This window comes from Aplysia californica, unplaced genomic scaffold (assembly GCF_000002075.1).
Source record: "Aplysia californica isolate F4 #8 unplaced genomic scaffold, AplCal3.0 scaffold00858, whole genome shotgun sequence".
Classification (NCBI taxonomy): Eukaryota; Metazoa; Mollusca; class Gastropoda; order Aplysiida; family Aplysiidae; genus Aplysia; species Aplysia californica.
The window spans coordinates 10620-21451 of record NW_004798128.1 but is presented as its reverse complement, the minus strand read 5'-3'; the positions used below and the strand labels follow the sequence as shown (position 1 = coordinate 21451).

The 10832-nt window shown below is 42.8% G+C and overlaps 1 protein-coding gene across 1 annotated transcript in view; it reads left to right on the top strand.

The window, feature by feature from the left end:
- Positions 1-9980, top strand: part of LOC101860373 (DNA-directed RNA polymerase III subunit RPC5) — a gene marked incomplete at its 3' end in the record, with an annotated part of 22199 nt that extends 12219 nt beyond the window's left edge. The window contains 9 exon segments of the mRNA XM_013089020.2: positions 943-1063; positions 2252-2354; positions 2997-3056; positions 3733-3836; positions 4486-4589; positions 5466-5932; positions 7458-7523; positions 8086-8211; positions 9934-9980. Of these exon segments, the coding sequence (XP_012944474.1) occupies positions 943-1063; positions 2252-2354; positions 2997-3056; positions 3733-3836; positions 4486-4589; positions 5466-5932; positions 7458-7523; positions 8086-8211; positions 9934-9980 (1198 nt within the window).
- Positions 9981-10832: the final 852 nt, after the last annotated feature.

Genomic DNA, 10832 nt, shown 5'->3' with positions numbered 1-10832 from the left:
AGATGGGTGGCTAAAAGCTGTTTTGAAATAGAACAGACAAAATGATGGAAATGGGAACTTAAAGGGCTGAGCAGCACCAAGGGCCCTCACTTGAGACCTCTGGAAATATTCTTCTTGGGATGATATTATGATAATAATTGTAATAGAAGTGTTTGTTACTCTCTTATATCACCTTTAATATTCCGCACTTATATGACCTTGTTGTGTTGCAAATGTCGTAAAATGGGTATTTAAACAAATGTGTGTGCGCCCAGAGAACGGTACCAAACGTCGCCCCAGACTGTTTCGAGCCACAGGCTGAGAATGACAAAAATCACTTTTTTTGACCAAAATGTGTTTCCATAAAAAAATGATAGATCCAACATTTATTTTACCATCTACTCAAACTCAAAGAGTTTTCATTGATTTGACTTGTAAATGTTTTATTTGGAATTGTTTTGAGGAAACTCTAAAAACAAATAATGAAAACTGCTGTTAAATGGAGTGAAAATCTATTGTTGAAGCACGTTTGTTCTTCCTTGCTATGTTTTACCATTGAATTCCATCCGAGATATCGATGTCAACTGCCTGCCAAATTGGAAATGAATTTTCCATGAATAAACACATTTAAAAAACGTTTTTGAAAAGTTTGTATGTGTTCTCACGTTTGTTAAACTTAAAAGCTCATTTTCTCAAAATTATATTTTTATACCCTACCTCTCAAAATGTGTGTCCTCAGTGAAGGTTCTTGTGTCCTCAGTGAAGGTGATACGGTTCTTGTGTCCTCAGTGAAGGTGATACGGTTCTTGTGTCCTCAGTGAAGGTGATACGTTTCTTGTGTCCTCAGTGAAGGTGATACGGTTCTTGTGTCTTCAGTGAAGGTGATACGGTTCTTGTGTCCTCAGTGAAGGTGATACGGTTCTTGTGTCCTCAGTGAAGGTGATACGGTTCTTGTGTCCTCAGTGAAGGTGATACGGTTCAGCCAGCTGATGAGCTTCCTGGCCCCCGGTGCTGACCACCAGGCCGTGCTGCGGTCGCTGCAGAGTATGGCCGTCCTGGTCCAGGGATGCTGGGTGGTCAAAAGGTCAGTGGTCGAAGACCGTCGCGGCCCGTGGGCGCTGTGATACGGTTAGATTACAGCAAAAGGGTTACGTAAATGTTTCAAGGACAAAATTCTGAATTCTTTGGAGGTGGGTGCCTACCTGAAACCATAACTTTTACCCTTCTGGGCGTCGACTGGCGGTCGGGGCTTGTAGTCTCGTTAATTTAGTCATTTGGTTATGAGGGTCGTTAATTTAGTCATTTGGTTATGAGGGTCGTTAATTTAGTGTGTGTGTGTGTGTGCCATTCCTGAGCGACCAAATGTGAGGCAGTGTTGTGAAATCAGGCGCTCGTCAAATGAATGAAATGGAAGAAAACAGCATTTTTCCTTTCCGCTTTGCAATTTTGATCAAATTTTGTTTTTTTGGCACAACACCTTTTATGTTCATTTTAAAACAAATTCCTGTGTGGATTTTGATTAAAAGTACTAAAAATGTATATTCAGTTTCCATGGACTCTCCAACTGTGGAAGTCACCTAACTTTGGCAGCCATTTTCTCGCTAATTTTACCCCCGAAAAATCCTTCAATTGCAAATATTTCGACTTCTGTTCAACACAGATGGATATTTTTTTCGCCACAAAGAAGTCAAATGAACAGGCTTTAAGATGATAGCAATAACTCCATATGCCCCACAATTGACAAGTGCCTGATTCCACCACGTTGTAACACATATTAGGACCTTGTGCAGTTGCGAGTGCTTAAAACCTTACTAAAACGAACACTTTTTTCTCCCTCCCATATTTTCTGTATAGCAATTTGTTTTCAGGCTGTGTCTGTTTCAGCGAGCTTTTGTATATATGTGTGTTGTATATGTGTATGTGTGCGTTGTGTATCTGTGTGTTGTATATGTGTGTGTGTGTATTGTATATGCGTGTGTTGTGTATCTGTTTCAGCGAGCTGTTATATATGTGTGTGTGTGTGTGTATTGTATATGCGTGTGTTGTGTATCTGTTTCAGCGAGCTGTTATATATGTGTGTGTTGTGTGTGTGTGTGTGTGTATTGTATATGTGTGTGTTGTGTGTCTGTTTCAGCGAGCTGTTATATATGTGTGCGTTGTGTGTGTGTGTATTGTATATGCGTGTGTTGTGTGTCTGTTTCAGCGAGCTGTTATATATGTGTGCGTTGTGTGTGTGTGTATTGTATATGCGTGTGTTGTGTGTCTGTTTCAGCGAGCTGTTATACCCGGAGGAGGACAAGGAAGAAGCTGCCAAGAAGCGCAGACCTCACAGCGGCGTGTCTCCCGAGCTGTTGAGGAGAGTGAGAGACTACGCTGTCAGTACTTCTTTTATATACGTACATATAGATAGATCAGTACTTCTTTCATATACATACAGATAGATATAATATATCAGTACTTCTTTCATATACATACATATAGATATAATATATCAGTACTTCTTTCATATACATACATATAATATATCAGTACTTCTTTCATATACATACATATAATATATCAGTACTTCTTTCATATACATACATATAATATATCAGTACTTCTTTCATATACATACATATAGATATAATATATCAGTACTTCTTTCATATACATACATATAATATATCAGTACCTCTTTCATATACATACAAATAATATATCAGTACCTCTTTCATATGCATACATGTAGATATATATATATATTTTTAAAAAAAATAAATATCTGCTTTCATATACATAGTTGGTCACATTAAAATAAAAATTTAAAAAAAATAACTTCTGTGTGTCCTCAGCTAAACAAATGTACAAAGTTTGTTGTGTTTTAGTTTTTCTAATTGTAGGCGCACACCAGTCAAATTGACACATTATTTTTTTATTGAACGACTAATGGAGCAGAAAGAGGAGAAAAACTTTGAGATAATTATCTTTTCCTTTCAACTCGTTGTTCTAGTTTTGTTTCTGTTTTTGCTTGACAGATGTGGAAGTTCACGCACTGCAAGTACGTGGTGCGCAAAGACATCTCTTCCATTGTGCAGGTACAGTGTCTCTCTCTTATCTATCTCACACACAGTGACTTTATCTATCTCGCAGTGACTTTATCTATCTCGCAGTGACTTTATCTATCTCACAGTGACTTTATCTATCTCACAGTGACTTTATCTATCTCACAGTGACTTGAGCCTAAGGTTGTAGGGATAACTTGAGAACGACAGATGTACCCCATTGGCTGATACTTATAGGAACAACCATCTTGTTTGACGTCCTTGAGGGATTCCCACTCTGTTGTCGTTCACGGTGACAACACGACCACAAAGCACTATTGCACTATTTTAAAAGCCTGTAGCCTACAGTGGCGTGGTGGCGGAGCGGTTAGTGCGCTTGTCTCCAAAGCAGAAAGTCCAGGTTCGAGCCTCGGTTCGGCCACGGATTTTTTCTTTCGCCCCCTCCTGCCCACCCACCTGTAATGGGTACCTGACTTCGAGCTGGGGAAGTAAAGGACTAATTGTAAAAAAAAAAAAAATGTTCTTAAAAAATCTAGATCTTTAAGAGAACTGAAAAAGCATGTGATGTCGTGACTCGAACCTGAACTTTCTGCTTTGGAGACAAGCGCGCTGTGTTTTTACCTTTTTGTGTTGCAAGAGCCGTAAAACTCAAACTAAAACTAAAGATCATCCCCCTTTCTCTCTCTCTCTCTCTCGCCCCTCCCCGTAGTTGCCTTCGGACGATGTCAAGGAAATCCTGGAGAAAATGTCGCGGCTCAAACTTCGCAGCGGTTGGGAGTTCTTCTACGAGTACGACCGTGACTTCTGTGAGCGGTGAGTAGAGCAAAGTATTCTGGGCTACGTGTAAAGTACTGTCGTCCTAAGGCAACGTGTAAAGTACTGTCGTCCTAAGGCTACATGTTAAGTACTGTCGTCCTAAGGCTACGTGTAAAGTACTGTCGTCCTTAGGCTACATGTAAAGTACTGTCGTCCTAAGACAGAGCCACGTATATAGGGCTACATGTAAAGTACTGTCGTCTTAAGAAAGAGCCAGGGCTACACCTGTATCTCTGTACGGTACATCAGTCAGTACACCTGTATCTCTGTATGGTACATCAGTATGGTACATCAGTCAGTACACCTGTATCTCTGTACGGTACATCAGTCAATACACCTGTATCTCTGTACGGTACATCAGTCAATACTACACCTGTATCTCTGTACGGTACATCAGTCAATACTACACCTGTATCTCTGTACGGTACATCAGTCAATACACCTGTATCTCTGTACGGTACATCAGTCAATACTACACCTGCAGCCCTGTTGTTCTGTTGTGTAGGTAACAAATGTTACGAGATTGTAAACCAAATTTCCCCACAGGGCATGAATAAAAGTAAATTATTTGATCATGTATCATGAATGTTCTGCACTTCAAAGAGGTCTTCTTTAACCAGAAAGCACGTTTGTGTGTTTGGTCCAGGCACCCAGAGATTGTTCAGAGGCAGAGGAACAAGTGGGCCCTCACCTTCCACAGCCTGGCTCAGCACTTCAAGATGCCCAAAGATGGGGAGAAGAAAGCTTTAGGTACTGTCTTGGACTTACCTTATTGTGCGCTAATTGGATCTTTGTGTTGTGTCACTTCTAGTAATTGTACCTTATTGTGCGCTAATTGGATCTTTGTGTTGTGTCACTTCTAGTAATTGTACCTTATTGTGCGCTAATTGGATCTTTGTGTTGTGTCACTTCTAGTAATTGTACCTTATTGTGCGCTAATTGGATCTTTGTTGTGTCACTTCTAGTAATTGTACCTTATTGTGTGCTAATTGGATGTTTGTGTCGTGTCACTTCTAGTAATTGTACCTTATTGTGCGCTAATTGGATCTTTGTTGTGTCACTTCTAGTAATTGTACCTTATTGTGCGCTAATTGGATGTTTGTGTCGTGTCACTTCTAGTAATTGTACCTTATTGTGTGCTAATTGGATCTTTGTGTTGTGTCACTTCTAGTAATTGTACCTTATTGTGCGCTAATTGGATGTTTGTGTCGTGTCACTTCTAGTAATTGTACCTTATTGTGTGCTAATTGGATGTTTGTGTCGTGTCACTTCTAGTAATTGTACAGGGTTTGCCGGAGGTAATAGAGTAACTGAAAGTGTGTGGGCTGGGAGAAAGGTGAGGTTGTCTATGGCTGCAGACAATGATAGCCTTGAGGGTGTTCTATAAGAAAGAATATATCTTGAAACTATTGCTAAGACCTTTGAAAAGTGATTGAAATTTGCAGAATTGTAAGTCAAAAAGTTGTAATAAAGACAAGCCATTCCAACTGAAATGTACTTTGATGAAGTTATAACAATTATAACCTAAGATGAATCTCAAGAGAGAGTTGTTTTTGTTGTTGATGTTGGGTTTTTTCCCCAGATAATTTAGATTTTTTAATTTTCCAACTGGATACAATTGTGCAGAACTTGAAATGGCCTTGATGAACCTTCAACCCACGGAGAGGCACCGCACGCGAAGACTCTCCAGTCGCTCCCCACGCAAGAGAACTCTGAGCGGGCGATCGATGTCGGACGTCAGCGACCTTGAGGTGGACCCAGCGAGCGGGGAGAGGGCGGGCGACGCTGTAGACGTGGCTCTGAACGGGGCGACGGCCCACGCTGCCAGGAACTTGACCAATGGTCTGGTGGGTGGCATACCTGGCGAGGTCAACGCAGACGGGGACCCGGGGGGCACGCTGACGCGCCAGCTGGAGACCTTTCTGCGAGAAGTTCTGTCGGAGAGTAGCTTGTTATCCATGTCGGAGATACGCAGCAAGCTGTCCATGTACACAGCCCGTGTGCCGGCTGCACATGTGTTCAGCGCCGGCGTGTCAGACCGGATGATAGAGGATGCAGTGGCAGCCATCGGGGGTCACAAGTTGAACAATCAGGTAGTTACTTGTCGTGTGTTTATTGTTCATCTCATCACTGGTCATGTGTTTATTGTTCATCACATCACTGGTCATGTGTTTATTGTTCATCACATCACTGGTCATGTGTTTATTGTTCATCACATCACTGGTCGTGTGTTTATTGTTCATCTCATCACTGGTCATGTGTTTATTGTTCATCACATCACTAGTCATGTGTTTATTGGAGGTCAAATCACTGGTCGTGTGTTTATTGTTCATCACATCACTGGTCATGTGTTTATTGTTCATCACATCACTGGTCATGTGTTTATTGTTCATCACATCACTGGTCATGTGTTTGTTGTTCATCACATCACTGGTCATGTGTTTATTGGAGGTCAAATCACTGGTCGTGTGTTTATTGTTCATCACATCACTGGTCATGTGTTTATTGTTCATCACATCACTGGTCATGTGTTTATTGTTCATCACATCACTGGTCATGTGTTTGTTGTTCATCACATCACTGGTCATGTGTTTATTGGAGGTCAAATCACTGGTCGTGTGTTTATTGTTCATCACATCACTGGTCATGTGTTTATTGTTCATCTCATCACTGGTCATGTGTTTATTGTTCATCACATTACTGGTCATGTGTTTATTGTTCGTCACATCACTGGTCATGTGTTTATTGGAGGTCACAAGTTGAGCAATCAGGTAGGTGGTTACTGTGTGGCTGAAAGACAGCAGCAGGGAGCCAGGAGTAGCAGTAGAAGACGGGGTAATGTATGGAAATGATATATTCTGCTGCAGACAAAGGTTATATTAGCAATAGTTAATGCTATAGACAAAGGTTATGTTAGCAATAGTTAATGCTACAGACAAAGGTTATGTTAGCAATAGTTCATGCTACAGACAATGGTTATATTAGCAATAGTTAATGCTATAGACAAAGGTTATATTAGCAATAGTTAATGCTACAGACAATGGTTATGTTAGCAATAGTTAATGCTACAGACAAAGATTATATTAGCAATAGTTAATGCTACAGACAAAGGTTATGTTAGCAATAGTTCATGCTACAGACAATGGTTATGTTAGCAATAGTTAATGCTACAGACACAAGGCGTTTATGGAAACAGTAACTAAGACTTTGTGAATATGTAGACAGGAGTGTAGTTTGTGAATATGTAGACAGGAGTGTAGTTTGTGAAGATGTAGACAGAAGTGTAGTTTGGGCTGCCTGTAGCTCACTTTCACTTTCTGTTGGGCGTCCTGAGAGCCTGGTCAGTTTCTCTTCCTGGTTTTGTCAATTGTGACAGAAGCCGTTGTCCCAGGTTCTCCTCATGCCGTGGGCTCCTGCTCTCCAGAAGTACATTTCTTTGGCTTGTTCTTGTCTTTGCTACTGGTGAATTCTCTCATTTTGTATTTGAGTCTTTTTTTTTTTAACTGGGGGTGGGGGGTTAGTTATCTCGAGGAATAATTTTACGGGCTTCAGTCTTGATTTCATTGTTGTACATTCTCAATTTAACAACTGAAAAAAAAAAAATCTTCTTAATTCTAGTGGCCAGCCAACAAAAAGCCAGATCCCCTGTTTGCTGCCTGGACAGGGAACGACACACTGGACAAAGTAAGTGGAGACCAGAGACGTGTGTGTGTGTTGATGTGTGTGTTAATGTGTATGTTGATGTGTGTGTTAATGTGTGTGTTAGTGTGTGTGTTTTGATGTGTGTATGTGTTTTGATGTGTGCCTGTGTGTTGATGTGTGTGTGTGTGTGTGTGTGTTGATGTGTGTGTGTATGTTGATGTGTGTGTGTGTGTTGATGTGTGTGTGTGTGTGTGTGTCTTAATCCTTGTGTATGTATTTATCATGCCACTGTGAATTTCTCTCTGTGTGATCAATGAAAAGCTATCTGTTCCTATAGTATTTTCTCTTGCCCATCATTTGTCCTGCTCTGGTCCATGGGGTGAGGACAAGAGACCTAGAGACCTATTGTAGCAGAAAGTTTGGAGTGATGGGATTGTTGGGTACTTTTGTCTGTGAAGCGCTCTGCTTTTATGGCCCCTTTCTGTCCTGTTGTATACCGACATTCGGTGGACGTGGGTCAGTTTAGATGAGATGACTGGTTGGTACTTTTCTTGTTGGTGTTTTTATGAAAAAGTAATAATCCTGTTTTTGTTTTTGGTGGCAGCTCCGCCAGATTCTGTTTTCCCTGTTTGAAGAGTCGCCCAAGATCCGCAGCGCATCCTTCCGCGCGGCCGTTCTGAGGGAGACCGGAGTGGAGCTGTCGGAGGCCGAGATGAAGAAAGTGTTGAAGGTAAAAGTAGTTCCTGGTTCACAAGACGGTAGAAGTAGTTCCTGGTTCAGGGCACGGTACAAGTAGTTCCTGGTTCAGGGCACGGTAGAAGTAGTTCCTGGTTCAGGGCACGGTAGAAGTAGTTCCTGGTTCAGGGCATGGTAGAAGTAGTTCCTGGTTCACTGGACGGTAGAAGTAGTTCCTGGTTCACTGGACGGTAGAAGTAGTTCCTGGTTCAGGGCACGGTAGAAGTAGTTCCTGGTTCACTGGACGGTACAAGTAGTTCCTGGTTCACTGGACGGTACAAGTAGTTCCTGGTTCACAAGACGGTAGAAGTAGTTCCTGGTTCAGGGCACGGTACAAGTAGTTCCTGGTTCAGGGCACGGTAGAAGTAGTTCCTGGTTCAGGGCACGGTAGAAGTAGTTCCTGGTTCAGGGCATGGTAGAAGTAGTTCCTGGTTCACTGGACGGTAGAAGTAGTTCCTGGTTCACTGGACGGTAGAAGTAGTTCCTGGTTCAGGGCACGGTAGAAGTAGTTCCTGGTTCACTGGACGGTACAAGTAGTTCCTGGTTCACTGGACGGTAGAAGTAGTTCCTGGTTCAGGGCTTGGTAGAAGTAGTTCCTGGTTCACAGGACGGTAGAATTAGTTCCTGGTTCACAGGACGGTAGAAGTAGTTCTTGCAACACGGGACGGGAAAAAGTAGTTCCTGGTTCAGGGGTTGCCTTCTCCGAGGAATGATGGTGAAAATCCTGAGTGTAAATTGTGGGTTCTTGTGGGAGGGACCACCTCTCTCGTACCCTCACAGACAGGGCGTTCATGTCAGGAACGTCTGGTGCCCAACTGATGAAGGCCAAAAATTAACGTGCGTCTAACACATTCCCACCAGAAACTTACACACTGCTGCGTCCATGTTTCAAGTAAATGAAGACTTGAGCACACATATCCTTGGCCGTCTGAAATCTGCAGGCTACAAGGCTGTTAGCCGTGGAAGTTTTTCGCCGCCATAAAAAAGAAACAGCGGACAAGCAACAAAAACGTACTTGTCCGTCACTGACAGCTTTGTGTGAGGACAACGCGTTGATGTTGAGATGTTTTGTCGTGTAATGTCCGTCACTGACAGCTTTGTGTGAGGACAACGCGTTGATGTTGAGATGTTTTGTCGTGTAATGTCCGTCACTGACAGCTTTGTGTGAGGACAACGCGTTGATGTTGAGATGTTTTGTCGTGTAATGTCCGTCTACAGTTTTTGCTGGGAATTCCCTGTTACAGTGGCTAAAGGGTGCATTCTGGGAAATCCACATTATACACTTGTTGAAAAGTTATCAAGCCATGGAGTGAGTGGTTGGCGGGTGCTCTGGTGTGGTTTACTCCTTCTTTCTTATCAAACATCTATTGTTGTTATCTCTCCTCACTCATTTCTGTGTTTGTTACTCTCTTGTAACACCTCTAATCTTCGGCACTTGTATGACCTTATTGTGTTGCAAGTGCCGTAAAACTCTTACTAAAACTAAACTCTTTCCATGAAACATCAATTGCTATTATTTCTCCTCTTTTCATGGAAAAGAAAATTTTTTTTTTTTGGATGTTACTCTCTTGTCACGCCTGTGTATCATCTTCGGCACTTGTTTGACCATGTGGTCCCCCCCCCCCCCCCCCAGGGAAACGGCGAATTCTCTCCCACACAAGCGAGTCACTTGGACACGTACATCGTACATATGACACATGCTCTCCTCTCCCCCCAGGATCACTGCGACTCCCACGCCGCCAGCTGGTATCTCAAGAGAACCATGTCCCCAGCAACTCCTGATGGTCGATTCTTGGGGGTGTGTGTGTGTGGGGGGGTGTGTGGGGGGGTGTGTGTGTACATAGGAGGGTGTACAGTGAATTTTTGTGTGTGTCTGAATGCATAATACACATCCTGTATGTGTGTGTGTGTGTGAATGCATAATACACGTCCTGTGTGGGTGTGTGTGTGTGTGAATGCATAAAATACACGTCCTGTGTGTGGGTGTGTGTGTGTGAATGCATATTACACATCCTGTGTGTGGGTGTGTGTGTGTGTGTGTGAATGCATAATACTCATCCTGTGAGTGTGTGTGTGCTTGCGTGCGTGTGTGTACCTGAATGCACATACCTGGCTGTGTGATGGCTGGGATTGTGTTTCTACAGTTGAGCTCGGGAAAATAAAGGAGTTGGATTCCCTGGTTGTTGTTTGTCTATTCCTAAAAACCAATGCAAAGAACCCAGATTCAAGCAACTCATACATGAGCAGGCTGGGATTCAACGACGTCGCTTGCAGGGTAAACAGCCCCCACCGACGTGACTCCCTTCATTTTTCTCCCACAACGAACCTTTTTGTCTCTTCCTGACCATCCTCCATGACACCCAGACAGCGGACCATTTGGTTTATATTTTCTTATGTGACCTATCTGTGGGTTTCTTTCATGCCAAAAAGCACACACACACACACACACACACACACACACACACACACACACACACACATACATCTCTTAGCACGTGTCGGGGTCGGACGGGTGTGTGTGTGTGCGCGCGCGCGCGTGTGTGTGTGTGTGCGTATGTGTTTGTGTGTGTGTGTGTGTGAGCGCGCGTATGTGTGTGTGTTTGTGTGTTTGTGTGT